Source organism: Asterias amurensis, chromosome 10, assembly GCF_032118995.1.
Source record: "Asterias amurensis chromosome 10, ASM3211899v1".
NCBI lineage: Eukaryota > Metazoa > Echinodermata > Asteroidea > Forcipulatida > Asteriidae > Asterias > Asterias amurensis.
In genome coordinates, this window is record NC_092657.1 from 15,708,033 (window position 1) to 15,731,618 (window position 23,586).

At 38.4% G+C, this 23,586-nt stretch overlaps 1 protein-coding gene across 2 annotated transcripts in view; it reads left to right on the forward strand.

Moving 5' to 3' along the window:
- The window catches only part of LOC139942913 (uncharacterized), a 59,822-nt gene extending 37,347 nt beyond the window's left edge, over window positions 1-22,475 (forward strand). For both annotated transcript variants that reach the window (XM_071939733.1, XM_071939734.1), the window contains 6 exons: window positions 5,471-5,545; window positions 5,761-5,832; window positions 8,114-8,170; window positions 8,335-8,507; window positions 16,491-18,377; window positions 19,083-22,475. In XM_071939733.1, coding sequence (XP_071795834.1) covers window positions 5,471-5,545; window positions 5,761-5,832; window positions 8,114-8,170; window positions 8,335-8,507; window positions 16,491-18,377; window positions 19,083-19,291 — 2,473 coding nt within the window. In that variant the 3' untranslated portion in view covers window positions 19,292-22,475. The remainder of the gene's footprint in view (window positions 1-5,470; window positions 5,546-5,760; window positions 5,833-8,113; window positions 8,171-8,334; window positions 8,508-16,490; window positions 18,378-19,082) is intronic.
- The last annotated feature ends 1,111 nt before the right edge of the window (window positions 22,476-23,586 follow it).

Sequence of the window (23,586 nt, forward strand, 5' to 3'; positions counted from 1 at the left end):
TTAAAAAAAAGAAGGCTAACATGCTTAAAATGGTGTCTATATCCATGTTTTCATGGTCAAGGAGTTAAATGAAAAAAATTAATTACCTTTCAAAAGTGTTGGAAAGCCTTCAAATTTGCAAAGGTATGTGAATTAGTTTCTTCCATTGGTGGAAAAACATGCATATATTTCATTAGGTGCAGGTGGCAAGTCAGTTTTCACTGGCAACAGGTTTCGTTTGACCATTGGCAATTCAGTTGAGCGAGAGGTTGTCTTCAGCCGACGCACTCTCGGGATCGTGTTGCATCATTCGTCAGCTGATCTACGAATATACGTCTCATCCTGCCCTTGCTGTTGTTTACATCCATGGAATCCCAAAGAATAAGGGTGCCAACAGCTAGCTCTGGATGTCGGACAGAGTGGCCAGTCAGCCTCATCCTTCGTTCCCTGATTGATAGATGATTGACGATGCCCTTGGTAGGGAATCGTAGGGCTTGGAGTTGGGCATAAGGTCCTCTTAAATATAGTGCACATCAAGGGTCATCCGTGTATACCATTCTTGTTAAGACGCCGTCTAGTGCTCTTTCTTGATTGGCTATCAGAGCTCATGTCTTGACTCGATACAGAAGTACAGACTCAACTGTAGCAACGAACAGCGACTCTTGATGATATCGTTGAGACCAGCTCTTCACAGATGCTCTTGCCAGGAAGGGCCTTCCGTGCCAAAGCTCTCCTCACTCTTTCTCACACTTAGTTGATCATATTATGAGGACGCCAAGGTATTTAAGTTCTTCAATGACCTCTAGGGGAGCTCTATGGTCTGCCCATCTGAGTTGATTTGTCAACTCAGTGGGCAGACCGTTAATATTGTTGTCTTCTTCGAGTTGAGCTGCAGCCAACTCGGCTGCACTAGAGCTAACCAGCTGCAGGCAGTTTTTGTGCCTCAGCCACTGTGTCTGAGAGGAGAGATGTCGTCAGCATAGGCTCTTCCTCCCTGCCATTGATAGCAGACCTCAAAGCAATCCAAGACGAGCACGAACACGAATAATGCCAGTGTGTCCCCCTGCAAAGCTCCAGCCGTGATTTCAAAGAGGTATGTGGTACCATCTGGGGTGACCACCTTAGCACACAAATTGTTGTAGCTTGCAGTGATTGCCTTTTCTGGACTACATGCTCGAAGGATCTGAATGAGCTTGCATCGGTGTACGGTGCCATTGGCTTTCTTGAAGTCGATGAAGGTAATGACACATGACATGTTCTTGTCACTGACTCCGACCAGTATTTGCCTCAGGGCAAGAATCTGCCCAGTTGTGGTTCTCTTTGGACGGAAACCATGAGTCAGGATCAGACAGTTGTATGTCTTCCTGACAAGATAAGATATAGGTATAGTTAGGGAGCACGTATCTATTTAACCGCCCGAGAGGTAGGCCGAAACTGGCCGAATCGCCCGGCGCTGTAATGAGCTTCATCATCAACAGGTGAATGCACACCGCTCGGTTTCCTTGATCTCCTTGCCCCTGCTACCCAACTTTTGGTACACAAAGGAATAGATGGGCGACTGTTAATCCCTGATGACTTGGACAAAGGCCCTTTGTGCCCGGATTAGAGAAGGGTCCGATACCATAAACTTCCAACTAGTCCATAGAAAGGTGTTCTGGAATCCATGAGTTCTATTGCGGTTTTTTTTTATAGACTGCATTTATTTTGCAAAAATAAGTAAACAAAATAGGAATTATCTCAGCTCAATGCTGATGTTAAAATGCTACTAACCCTTGATTGGACATCTTTGGTGGTGCAGAGATGAATACGAATTTAAGGATGGACTTACAGTTTAACGGCACAGGACCAAAGAAGAATACAAATATTTCTCCCTAAAATACCTAATCTCCATTTATAATCCAAAAATAAATTGTGGATTCAGCCATGTTTACATTCCACAACTGACAAATTGTTTCTTTAAATTATGGTGTTGCACGATTTAAACGGGCTGTGTTCATTCTTTTTTTTTTTTTTTTTTTTTGCTCATCACGCCTACTTCATTGACGACAGCAAAATTAAGCCCAACGGGGAAAAAACTTACAACAACCTTAATGCATTACTCAATATTTTATTCAGCTTACACGATAAATTTAGTCAGATATAAATACTTTTATCGCACTATCTATATTGTGTACTGACACAAATTTACTAACGTATAATCATTTCTAGATACATGTCTTTGAAATAAACGAACACTTGGCTTAGGCTGCATGGTACAGAAAAAAAAAGATTTATTCAAACGGGCGCAATTTTGCATGGTTCCTTATATTGTATCACGCACGCAGACGTACCAACACGTCTGGCATACGACCTGTGAAGACATCGTTGTGAGCAAACCGACGACAGATTCTAGTGAAGATTTACTTCTAAGTATTTATTCGAATTTGTTTTAATCAGTTGTTTTAATGAGTATGTTCAAACTAAACGATTATATTAAGCTTTGATATCAGATGCATATGTCAATTTGAAAAGGAGGTAGATACGGCTGTTGGCTAAACGTTTGGAGCGAAGTCTTTCCAGCTTATTCAGTCTGTAGTTGCAGGCAGTAATCCTATAATCCCTTAATTGTCAGCCACTTGACAAAGGACCCGTCGAGCCTATTGTTAGTGCCCCTGGCCCATCCAGACCCAACACCATTGTGTTGAGGTTGTGAAGGTTTAATGAGCAAAGGTGGGCAACTTTAACCCCTGATATGCGGATTATTCATGACACCAGTCGTTTCTTTTGTTGATCGGCAAACCGCCAGATTCGGCCCGTTTCGGCCTAGCTCTCGGGCGGTTAAATAGATACGTGCTCCCTTATCTGGTGTAGAGAGGTGGCCCGATTTGGGTAGTGGTATGATGTTAAGAGTTAAAACCAACTCATCGTGGGTAGATCTCCCAACTTGTTGGCTTTGTTCCAGTGGGACATCATGAGTAGCTAGTGTGCCCAACCACAATCCAGTGAATTTAAGTCATCGAAAATCATTGACACAACAATTTGCAAATTTGAAGGCTTTTCGACACTTGTGACAGGTTATCCCTTCCTACCACTAGACTCCTTGATCATGAAAACACGGGTATATACACCATTTTTAGCATGCTAGCCCTCTTTGATGTCAAGATATGCATGTTTTGCCACTAATGACAGAAACTAATTAACATTATTATGCAAATTTGAAGGCTTTTCGACACTTTTAAAAGGTTATTTATTTCTTCACTTGACTCCATGACCGCGAAAACGTGGATATAGACATCATTTTGAGCATGCTAGCCCTCTTTGTTACCGAGATATGCATGTTTTGCCACTAATGACAGAAACCAATTAACATAATTATGCAAATTTGAAGGCTTTCCAGTGCTTTTTGAAGGTTATTCCTTTCTTATGACTCCTTGACCATGAAAACATGGGTATAGACACCATTTTGAGCATGCTAGCCCTCTTTGTTGTCAAGATATGAATGGTTTCTCATTTTCAGCTAATGGCGGGAACTAACTAACATAATTATGCAAATTTGAGGCCTTTTCGTCACTTTTTTAAAGATTACTCCTTTCTTTATTGGACTCCTTGACCATGAAAACATGGGTATAGACACCATTTTGAGCATGCTAGCCCTCTTTGTTACCGATAGAAGCATGTTTTTTTTATTTTCAGCTAATGGCGGAAACTAATTAACAAAATTATGCAAATTTGACGGCTTTCCGCCACTAGGATTTTGGAGGACTTTTGATATGTTAAACTTGGGTGTTTATGGAACCCATAACCGTTGAAATCAATTCTGTTGCAATTTTGTCCAGGTCAAGCCAGTATTTCTGATAGATTGACTGGACTATAAGTTACAGTATGTACCTTTTATGAGTTGTGACTTCTTGAGATGAGTCTACGCATTTGAATATAACTGGATGCAGTCGCTTCCATTTATTGTTAAACGTTCTCTATGGTAAATGCAATTCAGTATGTACCTATTATGAGTTGTGACTTCTTGAGAAGAGTCTACCAATTCTGTTTTCCTACCATCGTTAAGGACATATTACTTTCTAACCGGCTTCCGGGCCCATTAGTTTACGCTTGTACAAAGTACGAAGGTTTGAGGTTTTCGTTCAAATGAACGTGCGTAATTAAATATGGGTTTTCGACGACGACGACACACCATCGTGTCCAAAGATGTAAACTAAACTTAAACAGTTTGAAGATAATGACAGTTGAAAGCTTCCCTTAAAACATTGCTTGCTGTGGTGTTGTCGCTTTTGAGAAATGAGTGAAAAATGTCAAATTTAGACTCCGAGGTGGCGTCGTCCGGGACGAACGTGCGTAAATTAAATATGGGTCTTTGACGACGTTGTCGTCAAAAAACCCTACAGGCATTTAATACTACACTTCAACCCTACTTAATAGTTATAGGCGTTAGCAGTTCGTATTTAGTGACAATGTTCGCAAAATCATGAAACGAGAATTATTTCGCCGGATCATAATCCCCTTTGTTGATAAATAAGCACATGTAATCCTTTAATGTATGCATTGGTCTTTATAGCCTAGTGGTCACCAGTCGCGATTACATAGCTGATATTAGCTAGTTCGAATCAACTACGACCTCATAATTTTTTTTTTAGTCTCCAAAAACTAAAAAGATGTTTATTTTTGTAATATTTAAGGTAGATTCTTATCTTTATATCGATAGTGTTGCCTTTTCTTTTTCTCAATTGTTAGCCCAACATAACCTGTGTGCATGCATGACACGATGATGTTTGAAAAACACAGTAAGCGAGTTTGGTGGTTAAGAGTTCTGTGAAATCAAATCGTTCTCGATCAAACATCAAACCACCGACCCCAAACAAATTTTAAAATCGTAATTAATTAACCACGTGACCCATAGTTGCATATTTAATTGGGAAATTTTTGTAGCACCATATCTCAAGAAGTACACGGCCGTTTAACAGAATGTTTGTAGTTATAGACTTCTTGGGGATTGGAGATTAGATTAATTTCGAAAAACCGTGACCTGAAGTTGACCTATACTTCCGGGTCAACCGGAAGTGGGACCATATCTCAAGTACTGCACAACCGATTTTCAAACTTGTTTTAAGTTTTAGACCCCTAAGGCGTTAAAAATAAACTTTGAAAAACCGTGACCTCAAGTTGACCTCTAATTCGGGGTCAACCGGAAGTGGGACCATATCTCAAGAAGTATATCTCACGGCCGATTTTTAGACTGATGTTAGTTATAGACTCCTTGGGATTGGAGATAAATTGCAAAAAACCGTGACCTCAACTTGACCTCTTTTTCTTGGTCAACCGGTAGTGGCATCATATAAACTCAAGACACTATTCAACATTTTAAAACTTTTTGTTCAGTTATAGACTCCTTGTTCATTTTAGCACATAATCCAAGCAAGAGAACACGGAACAGCTTCGTGTTTGTTCACAAACACCTAATGTCTACTTTTTTGGTTGCTTTCCTTTCCCCTTTGTACAGTCTTATGTTTCAGTGTGATTTATCAAAAGTTGGAACAAGACCGTTTGCTACGAAAGGAAACACCATGAAGCAAATGTGAGTCAAATATGTGTAAATATTTGTTATAATTCCGTTCAACATTAATTGTGATGACTCATACATATTTCAATTGAGTAATCGCTTTTCACTATGATTGTTGCTTGTTTCTGTGTTCATTTTGTCTTGATCTATTTTCCTATGCCATCCTATTTCGAAAGATATTGATCTTCGTAACGGCTTATTATTTGTATTTGTGTTAATTGACTGATTAGATTGATGCACGGAAATCCAATTGAACATATTTCCAACACCGTATGGCGTGACTTGAGACATGACTGTTACGTGTAAGTACATTAAAGGCAGTGACACTATTGGTAATTACTAACAATAATTAATGGCATAAAACCTTACTTGGTAACGAGTAATGGGAAGAGGTCGATAGTATAAAACATTGTGAGGAACAGCTCCCTCTGAAGTGACAAAGTTATCGAGAAAGAAGTAATTTTCCACGAATTTGATTTCGAGACCTCAGATTTAGAATTTGAGGTCTTTAAATCAAGCATCTGAAAGCACACAACATCGTGTGACCAGGGTGTTTTTCTGTCATTATTATCTCGCAACTTCAATGACCAATTGAGCTCAAATTGTCACAGGTTTGTTATTTTATCCATATGTTGAGATACACAAAGTGGTCTTTGATAATTACCAAAAGTGTCCACTGGCTTTAACAAACGGTAAGCAAAAGACAGTCTAACTGTCCGGATTTAATCAAATAAAAGGACAATCGTTGAAACAAACCGATTTAATAGTATCATGATGAGAGCAGGGTAAAACAAAATAAAATATCTTACTTTACATTCATTTATTATATATCGCGTCATTTTACATGTGATTAGATTATTTTAGAAATGGATTTAACATTCCGAAAAAAGGTTGCGTGACAGTAAAAATGTATAATTGTATTATTACAACTCACCAACGTTTAGCGATCTGTCAACCATATAATTGGCCGCAACATTCTTAAGTTTACCCCGTTCTTAGTACATTTCTACATTATGTTGGTTTTATTTTTAAATTTTTGAGCTTTGGTTTTATATATATTTATTTCAAGTCTTAACTTTGTTCACACTGTAACGTACTGCCAACGGGTCATTGTTTGCTCTGTAGCCAAACGCATACCGAAAACAAACGAATCAATGTTGTTCAATATAAAACACACTTATTTTTTAATTCTTCGAGACCGACAATTTATTCGATGCTCACTCACTGAACTCAGCATTTGGTATTTCTACACAACTTAATCATGAACAATACATTGCTAGAAAGGGCGCCAAAACAACGCACCCGGTCAGCGCACATTAATAAAATCTTACCATTATGTTATACAATGTTATACATCATCAATTGCGTGCGATAGTTCGTCCAATCACTGAACAGTTCACCACGAGTTCAAGCCAGCTGCGTCAGCGTATTTTTTCCTAGGACGAACGTGGGCAATTTACATAAATGGACGTAGTTAACTTTACATTTTCCCATGCACATGCGTACTCCGACGTAATAACAGTTGTGCAAATACACTCACGCATAACATGTACATACACGCATTCACGTACACATGTTACATGTACAATGTACATGTATATTTAGTACCATGTACAACTGGGTATTTTTAGTACAACTTGTACTCTACCTTTTGTCCATAAAGTGCGTCGCGCTTGCCAAGTCTTGATTGCCCTAGGAAATAGGTTTGGATAGGGTTGGGAGGGGGAGGGAGGGCAATTAGAAAATAGACTAACGGTCATAATGGACGGTTGTGGTCCTAAATGTTTTTTTTTGATGAAATTTGTACACTGCATTACAAACAGCACTTAAGCATCTGGCCAAGCACACAAAATTAATATGCAACAACAATATTTTTTTATCACAGGTTTGTTAATTTAATGTATGCATGTTGGGATACATCAAGTAAAAATACTGGACAATAATTACCAAGTGTGTCCAGCTTTTTTGTAGACCATAACTGCGGTTATCACTAAAGTTCGTGCATGCGCGAGAGTATTTTTCGGGCAAAAACATGCCCATTTTATGTTAATTGCCCACGTTCGTCCTAGGAAAAAACAAATACGCCCTCGGGAACGTTGTCCTCCAAGATCCGGCGGAGCCACTCCATACGCACCGGCGGGGCGTACAGTTTCAATTCGTCACATTACCCTTTCAAATTAGTTTGCACAATAAACAGAAAATTTATATTTTTTTAGTGTTTTAACATTATAAATATATGACCATGCATTAAAACACGTAATAACATTAAGTAATGCTGGTAGCCCACAATCATGCCCTCACCGATAACTGCACTGTGTTTGTTTGTTCAAATTGATTTTAATCATAATTACCGAAGAGCGAGCTTGTAATTATTTGAAAAAAAGACTGAACTGTACACCAAAACTATATGAACATTATCTGTTTTATTTTAACATTGCATATGTAAATAATTTATATTGCATAGGTTAACCAAATTGATGTAATTAAATTACTTTGTACACTCGAAATATGATTTCAGTCCGTAACCTAAGAATATCATTTCGTTCCTCTGATTTATTTTCAGTTAACTGATTTTCTTTTTAGATCTGTTGATAAAAGTCTTCAAGAAGCACCACAAACGAATCGGACAGACATTACTGTGTGAGTACCCAAATGGAACATATGGGAAACCTAAAAACAGAAACACAAAATAATTTAAAGGCAAATGTCATCATTAATTTCTTCTATCGAAGTAACTATTCGTTCCCTCTTTAAAATGTGTAATATTGTTCAATAACATGTACAATCACATGTTACTTTCGCAGGAAATTAGTCGGAGACGACTTTATACTTCCATTCGACGTGCTGTATTTCGGATACAGTGACTTTTCATCATCGGGTTTTGTGTGCCAACGAATTTCACAATTCGAGCGTAAATGCAGGCCCTGTCATCAGGGCCATTTCGGGTCGCAGTCAGGCTGTAGTCCATGTCCGCCAGGTGAGTTTGCAAGAAAATGTAATTATAGTAAGGTGCTCCCAAACAGAAAGGGATATACTATTTATTTAAAAAGGTAAACAAACACTTATTTTTTTCCCCTCGAAATACTATTGCATTCCGTTGAAAAATTAATTCGTTTCTTGTTTTTGTTTACTTGAAACGATGCTACGTTTCCTCAAACTCATTTCATTCCCTAAAGATACTTGTTTCTTTCCTATAAATTATTATTTGTTTGTTCCCTCAAACATATACAGAAATCATTACCAGATCGCCGCACAATTGGAACATCCATTAATTTGTGTGTTGTTTGTATATATTTTTTCATTTATTTTTGATGTTATAGTTTTATAAATTGTTTTCGTTATTTATTTATGTAGCAACAAATAAAAATATAAAAAGATACACAAAATTAGGGGGAACTCAGACCTTTTAACTATTAATTAAATTCAAGTTTCATCGTGCTATCAATAAGAGTGAAAAGAGACTTAAAGCCATTGGACATTTTCGGTAAACAGTATTGTCTAAAGGTCCACACTTCGTGTATCACAACTTATAATTTATATAAAACAACAAACCTGTGAAAATTTAGGCTTAATCAGTCATCGGAGTCGGGAGAAAATAACGGTAAAACCCACCCCTGTTTCCGCACGTTTCGCCGTGTCATGACTTGTGTTTAAAGATCGGTGTTAACGGTACTCCTACAATAAAATCACTATCAGAACTTGTTAATGTTGTGTTCAGCTATCAATTCATTGTACTGGTAAATTTTTCTCCAAATAATTTGGCTACAATTTTCCCGAAAAAAAATTGACCTCGATTCTTCGATTTTGAAATTTCCCGCCCCGTACTGGTTCCCGGCTATTAAACCAAAACTGAAATCCAAGCGGATTTGTAAACCAGCGAACGCAATGAACGTGGTCAAAAAGTGATGATGTCATACCCATGAAGCAACGAGAGTAAACAAACATTACGCCATGTTACTCCGTGTGTTGTGTATGCGTTTTCATACATACTAAAGGCGTGCGTGTTACGAAGCTTTTTGTTTATAGTGTATCAGCTATACTACTGCCGACTATTTGGTTGTTTGTGGATGCAATAGAAGTTTCAAAATGTGTGTAAGAAGCCTGGATCGATCCCGAAATTTAAAGTTTAACATCGAGAGAATTCAGGGGGATTTACTACCACCAGGCCCCAGCCAGTGCTGCTTGTGCATGCTACGACGTCGGCGGGGTCGTCGGCTTGGCCCTGGTCGCAAGTGGCTGTGGAACAGCAAAATAATCAAGTGGCATTACAGAAAAGAGAGGGAGAGAAGCCTGGTAAGTACTTGTTCATAAAAAAAAATAAAAAACATATACTACTGTACTGAGAAGTCTATCTCCATTATTAATTCAGGCCCAAGACATGCAATAAGACAAATCGTAAACAATCGCTACTCTTTTCATGCAAGGAACAATCAACTTGTTGTCAAATGACACGTTGTGCATGCTCTGAATCTGACCTGACTACCATAAAATGGCTACATAGTGTATTGACTCTGTTGAGTGATGTAATGTACATCCATGTAGCCACCCTAGTGCTTTTGGCATGTTTTTGCCCTGGTTTACACGTTCTGGCATGTTCATGCTCAACCATGTGTGAATACTATATTAATCCATTTAAAAAGTTGACTGTTACAATTAACAGTTTACTGGCCTTGCTGACATGTATTTATTTTGGTCTATGCTGGATTGCTGGACATTGTTTTTGCCAAAGCTACCTAAGAATTGTTCACTCTTTTTTGTTAAGGCACAGCTCAAAAATATGTTCAAACTCCCATCCATTAAATTGCCCATCCATGGTCATTCAGGTTTTTTTTTCCTAATTCAGAAATTACCAATTCCATAGAAGTTTAGTGTGAAGTTTTCCTATAATTGTTGTTAATTGGCTTGACACGGTTAATTACATGGAGTGTTTACTATATTTGAATTTGTAAAATAAGGCCAGTTCTTTTTCAGCACTAGTTTTTTTATTTATTTATTTATTTTTGTTTTTATATATTTTTGTACAAAAATAACTCGCAGCTCTACACTACAATGCGAATGCAGGACGAAGACAATGCAGGACGGAGACATGCTAGCCAGAACTAGAAATGGAGACCTAAGATTCTCAGTCGTTCACCCTCCATCAAAACAATACAGAACCACTTGTCAATAGCACTTTCGGTATGTAGTATGCATGCACATTTTCAGTGGAACAGATGATTTCTTCATTTTTAGTTTTTCAGCTGCCCCTTTGAAAACTGTTCACGGTAGAGGGGGAGGGGATGGGGGTGTTGAATCGGCAAGCCACCGCCCCCTTCCCCCCATCTGCACCTGAACAGGTTTGTACTAGTTGTAGATCTGGGTGAGGGGGGTTGGAGGTCAGGTTTTCTATCAGACATAAAGAAAATTTGCCCCCTTGCTGTTGTTGCATGTGGACTCCTTATGTTCTGGTTTTGCGTTAACTCATGTAAGGTTCTTTTCAAAACTACGCCAACTCACAGAGAGAATGTCATTACATCGTGTTACGTCAAACCTTACGAGATTGTATTTCTGCCTTGTAAATTTTTAAGAAATCCCACATAACGATTATTATTTTGTTTTCTTTTCATTAAACAGATACGCAAATAATGCATGCACAATGCACTGGTTCTTTGTCAGCAGGGTTACAAGACATTAAAACAACTCCTTCCGCAGCTGGGAAAAGATGCAGCATTTTATTTTTTTTTTTTGGGGGGGGGGGTTTAAGGTAGTGGATTCAACTTTGTTTGAAGAAAGAATGACATGTGCCCAGTTTCATGGATCTGTTCACCACCAAGTTCTGCGCTATGATCACCGTTCTCTGCTTACATCCAAACACTAATTTATGCAGAGGCTGTGTAACCAGGGTAACCAGGGTAGTACAATCAACTTTGTTTGAAAACAGATTGACATCGTCTGTACACAATGATTTTAGTATATTCGTTTAATGTACAATTTAATTTACAAAGAGAACCACAGCTAACTTGGTACATAACATGGCTCATTTTTTTTAGGGGGGCGTTTACAGGGTTGTACAGTTAACTTTATTTGAAGAATGAATGTTCAGATGATTTCGCTATAACTAGGCAACTTTTTTTCAATTTTGATATTTTAAACTCAAAAATAAACTATTTTTGTTTGCAAATACATACATTTTTTGTGTTGTCGTTATTATGGAAGTGTACATGTAGGCTCACCAAGTTGAATGTTGTTAGCATGTTAATCATAGTGTATTGTTGACAACATGGGACAAGTTTATTGCACATTTAAAGTGCTAAATTAATCAATTTGAACCACACACCTAATTTTATAAGCCATAATAATTTACAATTTGTGTCTTTCAGAGGGTTGGGTGGTTCAAATTAAATTAAATTAATCAATTTGAGCCACCCATCCCTCTGAAAGACACAAAATGAAACTAGACATTAGGTGTTTGTGAACAAACACAAAGCTGTTCCGTGTTTTTTTTTGCTTTGATTATGTGCTTCAATGACCAAGAGCTATACTCTGAAAAAAAGTTTGAAAAATGTCAAGTAGTTCTTGTGATATGGTCCCACTTCCGCTTGACCCGGAAGTAGGGGTCAACACGAGGTCACGGTTTATCAAAGTCACTATTATGCCTAAGGAGTCTATAACTGAAAAAAAGATGAAAATCGGTTGTGTAGTTCTTTAAATATGTCCCAGTTCCGGTTGACCCGGAAGTAGAGGTCAAGTTGGGGTCAAAGTTTATTTTGCAATGCCTAAGGAGTCTATAACTAAAAAAAAGGATCAAAAATCGATTGTGTAGTTCTTAAAATATGGTCCCACTTCCGGTTGACCCGGAAGTACAGAACAACTTAAGGTCATGGTTTTTCAAAATTAATCTCTAATCCCTAAGGAGTCTTTAACTGAAAACAGTCGAAAATTCGGCCATGTACTTATTGATATATTGTCCCACTTCCGGTTGACCCGGAAGTGGGACCTTATCTCAAGAGGTCAATTTGAGGTCACGTTTTTTTTTGGCAATTAATCTCCAATCCCAAAGGAGTCTATAACTACAAACAGTCTAAAAATCGGCCGTGTACTTATTGAGATATTGTCCCACTTCCGGTTGACCCGGAAGTGGGACCATATCTCACGAGGTCAATTTGAGGTCACGTTTTGTTTGCAAGTTATCTCCAATCCCCAAGGAGTCTTATTACAAACAGTCTAAAAATCGGCCGTGTACTTATTGAGATAAGGTCCCACTTGCAGTTGACCCGGAAGTAAAGGTCAACTTGAGGTCACAGTTTTTCGAAATTAATTTCCATGCCCAAAGGAGTATTTAACTACAGACGGTTTAAAAATTATATATAAGATGAGTGGTCCCTAAAGTTAAATAAATGTAAAAACTTGTATTTGACTCAGGATTGTTTGATTTGGTTGCTTTCTTGAGTTCATGACAGTAGTTGTATAGTCCATTGTCATGTGACAAGGTACTTAAAGATAAAATCCTTGTATTTGGTTGGTGGTTTGATGTTTGGTCTAGTACGAGTGGATTTTACTGAACTCTTAACCACCAAACTCTGTGCTTAAGATCACCATTTTCCGCTTACTGTGCAAGCGCGGAATATAATGTGCAAGCTTGGAAGCACACAAACAAAACAAATCCTTGCTAAGCAGTGTATTTCGCTTGACGTAAGAACAGAATTCACTGCTTCTGCTAAGCACTGAGTCTTTGCTTCCAGAGCAGAGCATGACATTGGGCCCCTTCGCACAAGATTTTTCGTTATGCAAGTTCCCATCATGATAGGCCTGGGTGACCAGTGAAATTTACTACTCGACTAAATTCGAGAGATAAATTACGGATTCTCAAGATTTGTGCCGCTATGTGCTTCACCAAACAGGTAGTCGGGGCTATTTTTGTAGTTAACGTGTGGGCACAATTATAACGGAGTTGGGAAAAACAGTAGTCGCAACTCTAATAATACAGAGGTTTCGCAAGTGTACGGATACACATACAGAAACCGATACGTCGAAACTTTGTGTGTTCCTGTGACGCGGAGTTCATACACGTCGGAAATAAACGGATACTGTTTTGCAGACTTTTACTTTTTTTTTTTTTTCCCCAGAACAAAAACATTTCCCACGGAATAGATTTCACATCGTGCTTGATATAGATATAATTTGTTAAGTCATTTGCAAACAAAACGACGAGAACATGCAATGTATAAAACACGGGGTCTCTAATCGGTCATGTATATGTCAGAAAAAAACACTCTTGATGAATGCGAGCGCACTCAAGTGAAACATACCTATAGTTTGCGAAACAAAATTCAACACGTGGCTGATGTGAACGGATACGGTTCGCATATCCGTATCTATAGTTTCCGAAACAAAATTAAACACAAGCTGATGTGAACAAATACGGTTATCATATCCGTATCTGTATCTGTATCTGCACGCTTGTGAAACCTCTTAGTCGCGACTGTAACACTAAAGCACACTAGTCGCCCCGGCCTACTTTTGCACAAGTAATTATAAAGCACGGTTATCCTGCGAATACAAATAACAATTTTAACTCAATGTTTTTGCAGTGAAAGTTCCACAGGAGTTCAGCACAATTAGTCACATGTAGTAAACAAAAAAAAATGTGCGAATTGTGACGCTCAATAACACAATTCCCTGATAACGTAAGCGCTGCAATTCTTTTCTGTAAAAAGCCATTTTCAACACAAAAACAGCTAAACACAGTAAACACCATTCCTCATTTTGTACAAGTTGTAACTCCAGGTATTCTGCTCAATTTCTGCATTTTTATAAAGCAAAATGTTTTGCCTAATATCAGCAACTCTATAACATTGAGCCACTCAACAACCAGAGAAACGTTAGCATAATAAATCATCTGCTGTTGTATTCCTGTCAAAGAGTTTCTGTTTGTCTTGGTCTAATTTCCGAAAGTAAAGCGAAATACTAGAATTAGTTAAGGCAAATTGCGCGAACAAGGTGACTTCACCCGTAAATGATTCCAAATCCCAGGCGGTCTATTTTCGTCGTCCACGCTCGTCGCCTGAAACGAACCCGGTCCACGGAGGACGCCACCTCATATTCTAAATACGTTGACATTTTGTTCACTCATTTACTCCAAAACTACAACACTACAGCAAGTAATATTATAAGGGAAGCCTTCAACCCTCATTATCTTCAAACTGTTTAAGTTTAGTGTAAATCTGTGGACACATGATAATGTCGTCGTCGTCGTCAAAAACCCCTATTTGAATACGCACGTTCGTTGTCGTCAAAAACACCTTTTAATTACGCACGTTCGTTAAACGAAAACCGTGTGTCCAAAGTATAGGTCCAGAACGCGGTTAGAAAACCAAGAAAAAAAGACTGCGCTGTACACTAAGTAATGGGTCCAGAACGCGGGTAGAAAAACAATAAAAAGGGACTTAAGTAGACTCTTCTCAAGAAGTCACAACTCATGATAGGTACATACTGAATTGCCGTTACCATAGAGAATGTTTAACAATAACGTGGAAGTGACTGCATCCAATTTCAAGAGAAGTCTTTAACCACTACCTTCTCTAAACCATGTGAGTAATTTGTAAAAATCTATGTACTTTTTTTTTTCTGTTCCGAAAGTGTCCAATGGCAGGGTTTGTGTACTTTGTGTATGACACAAAGCAAAACGTTAACAAATTTACTCGAAATTACTCAATTAAACTCAAACGGTTTGAAGGTAACGATAGAAGAAAGCCTCCTTTAAAATATTGCTTGCCGAGGTGCTTCGGTTTTTGAGAAATGATTACAGGACGTACGCAATCCTAAATTGAACGTATGGTAACGTTCGGGCAATGAAACCTGAATTTTGATTGATCACCCGATATTCTTACACCGTACCTTACTGATTACATAAATGTAAGGCCATGCACATATTGTTGTTTAAGGGATGATTTAACCTCCGTTAAAACCGAGGTGTGCGGGCTGAATGACTACAATCCCGGCCATATGTAAACCACAATTTTCTCAAAGTGGATTCGTTAAGACAGGTTATGGTAACTACCACATATATTTACTCCACAGGTGGGTTTTACTAGAGCAAAACTGGTCAGTATTCGAATGACGGTTTGAACTGTGAAGTATGAAAATATTCACTTAAAGGAACACGTTGCCTTGAATCGGTCGAGATGGTCTTTGAAAAGCGTTTGTAACCGTTTGTTATAAAATGCATATGGGTAGAAAGATGTTGTAAAAGTAGAATACAATGATCCACACAAACATGCCTCGAAATTGCGTGGTTTTCCTTTTACCTCGTCGACTAACACGTCGGCCATTTATGGGGGTCAAAATTTTGACTCCCATAAATGGCCGACCATGTTAGTTCGCACAGTAGAAGGAAAACCACGCAATTTCGAGGCAAACTTGTGTGGATCATTGTATTCTACTTTTAAAACATCTTTCCAACCATATGCATTTTATAAAAAACGGTTACAAACGCTTTTATTATGACCAACTCGTCCGATCCAAGGCAACGTGTTCCTTTAAAGGGAAGGTACACATTTGGTAGTTACTCAAAACAAATATTAACTTAAAAACTGACTTGGTAACGAGCAAGGGAGAGCTGTTGATAGTATAAAACATTATGGGAAATGACTCCCTCTGAAGTAACTTAGTTTTTGAGAAAGAGGTTATTTCTCACTAAAATAATGAAAGACTAGAAGTCTTTTATTCTTACCTAAAAACACACAAATCGTCCAACAATATTTTTTTTACTTTCATCATTTCCTCGCAACTTCGATGACCAATTGAGCCCACATTTTCACAGGCTTGTTATTTTATGGTTATGATGGGATACACCAAGTGATCAGTAAAGTGATCAGGTAAACTCACCGCGAGCTTCAAATGTTCACATTCGCAAGAGTATTCGCCACAGTGTGAGAGCAGCATCAATGCTGTTCTAATGACACATCTGTTTACTCCACAGGTGGGTTTTACCAAAGCAAAACTGGTCAGTATTCGAATGGCGATTTCAACTGTGAAATATGCAATAAAGGAACTTACGTCTCGCCTGAAGCTTCACCTGGCACGAGAGCTACTGATTGCAAGGTGTGTCCAACAGGAACAGATAAAAGTACCACTGCAGGGTTCCGGGCTTGTCCATGTGTGGACAACTATTACCGCACTGACCGGTTTGGCGAATGTCATCAGTGTCCCCACGAAGGAATCAACTGCTCCGGGGAATATCAACATCTTCGTCCGGGCTACTGGTGGACGTGGAACTGGACCTCACAAGAAGACCATATCTCGCAGGAAAACCACGATTCCTATATGAATTTTGTCAGCAATATAGGCATTATGAGTGACTCGTATGACAACAACACGCAGAGATTTAGCGGGAAGTTACCAAAGGTACACAAATGTTCCCGCGATGACGTGTGTCCAAATGGTGGATTCGGTATCGACTCAACTTGCAGTGAAGGTTACAAAGGCTGGCTGTGTTCCGAATGTGCAAACAAGTATTACTCTTGGCTTGGTCATTGTTTGAAATGTCCGGAGTGGCCGTTATTTGCTGTAGAAGTCTTCTGCATCTTGCTTGTTGTCTGCCTCGTAGTCTGTTTCTTTGTGTGGGATGCATATAGAAGGCATCGTCGGAATGAACGAAATATCGTGAGCGTCTTCTTAGCACGCGGGAAAATCGTAGTTGGTTTTTGCCAGGTCATGGGGGAAATATTTTCCGCTCTAGATGACATTCCTTGGCCAAAGAATTTGCAGACATTAGGATCAGTCTTTAAGACAATGGAGGTTAGCATAGTTGGTTGGTTGATTAGTCCTCGATGCTTTATTCCGGATTTCACCTACCACAATATTTACATTGAATTCTTGGTCGGTTTCAGCTTCATCATATTTGTTGTTCTGGTTGCTTTTTGTTACTATGTATTCAGAAAATGTTACATAAGAGACGCGCAAGGGTTGCCTGCGCACTACAGAAATGATCTCAGTAAAAGTAAACAAAGATGTTTCCTTATTGTCGTCATTTTGCTCTTTCTGTCGTACCCAAGCGTATGCAGCGTTGTTATCACTCTGTTGCCGACTGGGTGTAAGCTGTTTTACATGGATGAGGATAAAGAACTCAACATCACCTTGCTGAGGTATGATTACGCAATAGACTGTGAGAGCCCAGAACACAATGTTTACAACTATGCCGCCCAAACAGCTATGGTATACGTTGTGGGTTTCCCGCTCGCATTGTTCATTCTTCTGTGGTATAGCAAAACAAAGACCACCAATGGAGAAGATCAAGCATCCGTTTCGAGTCAGGATTCAGATCAAGTGTTGCCCGGTACCTCCAATGATGGGATAGAGAATACAGAAGCACCCGTGTCGAGTCAGAATTCGAGTCAAGTACTGTTTGTCACCCATGATAAGACAGATGACTTTAATAACCTTGTCACAGAGTCAGATGCGACTGTATTTCATGACACCTCAGAGCCAGATGCGAAAATTAGCTGGCAGAGTTTTCTGTGTGAAAACTACAAAGCCGAGTTCTGGTACTGGGAGATCATTGAACTTACCCGTAAGATCATGCAGACGCTCTTCATACTGCTGTTTGGACCCGAGGACCACTTCACGCTCTTTGTGTCTGTCTTCTTGTCTGTCTTCTTCTTGCTCATCCACGCCTACCTGAAACCAATGAAGGATGCAATTGAACAGCGGCTTCAGTTGTGCTCACTTGGGATCATCTTCATAAACATGCTGGCGGCGTCCTTGCTCCTCATTCCAAATGAAGATGGGTCACTTGTAGATGATAGAAAGGGAATTCTTTCAACTGCGTTAGTTCTTCTTAATCTCAGCATTATTGTTTTCGTTGCAAGTAAGTAAACAATTGGGTTTATCACAACTGCAGTTTTAATTTATTTCTAATGCATGTGTGTTGTTTTTTTTGCATGAATGTCAAATACAAAACACACAAACAAACCGGTGACATGACAGAAATCTTGCCATTAAACAGATTTTACAAGATGTTATTTGGTTCGCACACGCCCTCATACGGTTACAACCATCTATTTCGGTTATATTTAATACTAGCATGTTTCTCCATCCCACAGTTCACTCGTAAAATACAATGCCAATCTAAAAAAATCCATAAATAACTCACACACATTTTGAAACGGCGTCTTCAACATTTTACGATGTAAGGAGTGTTTGTGTACCCATAAGTAAGATTGACGATGACATGAAAAATAAGTGACCAAGTGGCGCTATGATATAGATTACAAGATCACTTATAATTGGCTACACGAGTCGCCAATTGATAAACATGATCTCTTGTCACTCCGATTTCACACACGGTTGAAAAAAAACCGACAATACGTCTGTTAAAGAGCCCCATTTTGACCAATGAAACTTCCTAAAGTCGCACACGCACACCCCGAAACATTGATTCTACAGAGAGTAATGGTTTGTGGGGGGGGGGGGGGGGGTGGCGCTGTGTACATAAACAAACTCAAACAAAATATGAAAATGTTGCTTTTCAATTGTTGTACTATTGCACCATTCGTATGTTCTTGTATTTTAGTTAGCTCCGTCTGGACTGGCATCAAGACTCTTTCGAGACATGGATGCTTTGCTTGTATAAGAAATTCATCGGTGCAGATGTATAGAAGGTGCCGAAGACGCTACACGAGAGAGCAATATGGCTATCTGGACGACGAACACTTTCCACATTTTGACGAACAGGATGAGCAGACCAATGAATACCAAGACGCTTCATCAGTGGTTCCATGAATAAGTAACTATTATTGGCTTGACAGTGTAGTTACAAGCTAAAATGAATATAATTGTAGACGCTGGGCTGCCGGACCAGTTTATTGGGTAGTGAATAACACTGTAGTATATTGCTATATTTAGTTAGTTGTTTCATAAGAAGGCTGATGCAAGATCTTAAACAAAAATCATAGCAACTTAAAATTGATGTTTTGTTCGAGGCTGATGATTCAATAGGGCAAGCCGTATTTTGTATTAAAAAACAAGTTATGGATTACATTTTTTTTCGGACACTTTGTATTGTACTTAGGGGCGTTTTAATATCTTTTTATACTTTGTAGTTGCCCTTTTTCGGCAATCTAAAGGTAAAACGGACATGCTTTCTTTCAAACTCAGAAGGCAAAACCTTCTATCATCGCTATAACGAAATGAAAACTATTTCAAACTCCCTTAACTCTTGACACGTAATTCATATTATTCACAATATTTAAAATGTATACCCAATTCCATTTAAAAACACTGGACACTAATGGTAACTGTCAAGACCAGTCTTCCCACTTAGTGTACAAAATAACTCAACTGCACAAAATAACAAACTAGTGAAAATTTGAACTCAATTGGTCGTCGAAGTTGCGAGATATTATAATGGAAGAAAAACATTATTGTCACACGAAGTTGTGTGCTTTCGAATACTTGATTTCGGGACCTCAAAATCTAATTATGAGGTCTCAAAATCAAAGTCGTTTGAAATCTTGCCGAAACCTTAGTTTTGAAAAGGTAACGAAGCTCCATCAATGCACGCCTTCCTGTTCCATGAACCCTAGACCTTGTCAGATGTTGATTCTCGAATAGAGTAACTGCAATTAAAGGAACATTACATAATTGGTTTTGCTAACAAAACATTTGCTGGCAGTGTAAGCAATCTATGTAATCACCATATTATACATCAACTGACAAACCTGTAGAAGTTTGATATCGATCAGCCTATTGGGTCACAATTAGACCGTGTGAGTTTGATGTAAATCTGTGAACTTCACGATTTTGTTTCTTACAAATTCTGTAACGTTCCTTTAAGCCAACATCTCTTTTGTAAATTAAGATCAAATGGAAATCATGTTGCACCCTGCTGCATCCGCATACCTTAAATCCATCTGGCTTTCATATTTATGTGTCGCTCCCCTGTTAGCTAAAATCACAGTTAAGTATAATTTTTTTTTTCCCATTGTGCTTTTCAAGACAACTTGTGAAACGGTTGCTTTCAGATTCGCTTTAACTGACAAAAGAACCGTTTTGGGGAGATGTACGGAACTGTCTATTTTTGGAACGCGCACGAATTATAATAATGATTTACTTGATATAACTGTTGAGGGTGTATTGCATTATGTGCTTTAAAAGAGCTGTGTATTACTGTTGTGAATATTTTGTCTAACATAGGTGTGAAACGGTTGCTATAGGATTCGATCTAACCGTTGAAACGGGGAAAAAAGACGTTTGGGTAACCCGTACCGAACTATGCATGTTTGGAACGCGTACGAATAAGAATAATGATTTACTTGATATAAACTGTTGAGGGTGTATTGTATATGCGTTTTAAAAGAGCTGTGTATTACTGTTAAGAATTGTATTAGTATGATTTTATAGATACTAAGTTTTGTAAAATCGTTGAAAACGTATCTTTGCAGTATATTTTTGTTTGTAAATAATGTACTTTCTTTAGATGGTATAATCTTGTTAAATGACTCTGAACACTTTTAGTATTGTCAATGACCAGTCTTCTCACTTTATGTATCTCAACATGGACAAAATAACAAACCTGTGATAATTTGAACTCAATTGGTTGTCGAAGTTGCGAGATAATAATGGAAAGAAAAAAAAAGCTTGTCACACGAAATTGTGTGATTCCAGATGTTTGATTTCGGGACCTCAAAATCTAATTCTGAGGTCTCGAAATCAAATTCTTTGAAAATTATTTCTTTGTCGAAAACTTTGTTACTTCAGAGGGAGCCGTTTCTCATGTTTTTGTTTTACTATTAAAGGCAGTGGACGTTATTGGTTATTACTTAAAATAATTTTAGCATAAAACCCTTATTGGTAACGATAATGGGGAGAAGCTGATAGATACACTTTGCTTTCTTTACATGTTATATTGTGTTGACTGTTTAATTCTTTACGATAATTGGCATGCATTGTCAAAAGTCTACTTATATTGTGTATATGGTTGTTATGAACTGGTATGGAAACGAAGAGCTGTTCTTGTATGGACACGAACAGCTATTCCTGTTTGATAATTTTGTAAAAGGTATAAATTTAGTGGATTTATTCATTGAGACTTTGACCGACCGCCGAAAATGGTTTCGGTAGCAATAAATGTGGTTAAATGCTTATCTGAACAAGGGGGAAAAACAACAGCTTGATTGAAAGCGATTCTAGACAAGTTCAGAATACTCGCACCTCAACCATAGACCTTTCCAAACTACAGAGCCAGTTCCCGGTAAATAACGTTCTGGGAAAATCCCTGGAGTGTTTTCCCTAACCACCACCCCAGCAACCATTCTCATTATCCAAACTTGGTAACTGAAGGGAGAACTATTTCATGGACTTTTTACACTTATAATCAAACCCCAGGAAATGTGGTAAACATGTTAGCCCATGCGAAGGTTAGGGTAAGTTAAACCCGCTTTTGTTCTCACCAGCTGTTTTCCCCGAAATAAAAAGTTACACCGGGGTTAACCCCCTTTACCCTACCCCTGTGCATGGTTAATTATTTTCCGGGAAAAAAGTAATATCTGAGATTTCATTTGTAGTGTGAAAAGATCGACCAAAATTGCCCGCTTATTTCCCGGGGAATAACTATAGTGTGAAAAGGGCTGATAAAAGCAAAACACATACCGGATACAACTTCAGAAACGCACCATCCACTCATAGTCTTAAGGTATCGGAGGCAGCGTTGTAATAATTGTGGTGGTTTTAATTTGAAGTGTTGTTTTGTATTAGTTATTTTGTTTAACTAAGTTTTGTAAAGGTTATTATGTAATGCAGAATAACTGAAATAAAAACAGTACAATTCATTTGATTTTTTATAAACCTAAACATTGTTTAGTAATTTATTGTTTTTATTTCTGTGGGGTCTTCTTTTCGGTTTCATAAAACAAAATTGACTCGTTTAAATGTCATACAATAACTACCTGTGTCGGTTAAATGTTATCACTGCCTTTGCGTTTTATTTAAAGCTACAAAAGCAAGCACAACGTTGTTTTACAAAATTGTTTCGTTCTTATTTCCGTAGGTTTTGATTTATACAAAGTATGACGACCCACAAAACCGAAATCTTTATTTAATACACAATATAACCAATTTATCGTTTATGTAATGGTCATCGGTAGAAACATCAACTCTTTTTTTTTAACTACGCCCCTATCTATATGTTCATCACACTGATCTTGCAAGTGATTGAGATGTTACATGTAAAAGTCAAACACTCCACTCTCCGGGATTTTAGACAGTGAAGTTCATGCTGTCCAAAACGGGCGGATAGTGATTTGTCAATTAATCCAACATTATGTTGGCAGGATAACAAGTTTCTGTATGCAGTTTCTTAATCATGAGACATTCATTTATTCAAGCTATGCTTCTTGTTTTCAAGTTTAAGTTAGACAACCCCCGTTATATATTTGGCACTTATCTGAGACACTAGGTGGTAGCAGACTACCAGCTAGCCTGAACATCTGACGTAACACTTCGAGGCTCGTGAATAACGCCAGAGACCGGAATCCAAAACCGGCGTGTAGATTCACCTTTGACATCAGTTATTTCACATAAAGATACGCAGTCAAATTAAATTGCGGACTTGACAGCAGTGACTGTTTGGGCATTTTGTTTTTTATGTCACTGCACATTTATGATATCATTGTTTCAAATGGAATCACTGGATCTAGCGGCAGGGACCTGTTTTTATCCTTGTGGCCCAGTCTAACTACCAGCAGGCAATGGGGGACTTTTTGGACGCTTGGTGGCAGCAGAATTACCAGGCCAAATCCATTGTTCTCGGTTGTTTGCGCATGCTTAGAACTACGTCAACAATGACAAGTCTGCTGCTACCTTGCGCCTCAAACACTGGGACTATTTACCACTCGTTCACGGCAGTGCAAGAACCTTTTCCGAGTGTTTAATGTGAACGATGTCAATTTTTCCATTTTCTGTCCGATTAACATGCAAAGGCCTACAACAAAAACCCATGATTTTTGTTGATTTTTATTGATTGAACATCAAGCACAATGCTATTTGTTTTTCGTTGCTACGATGTGCGTGTGTTACAT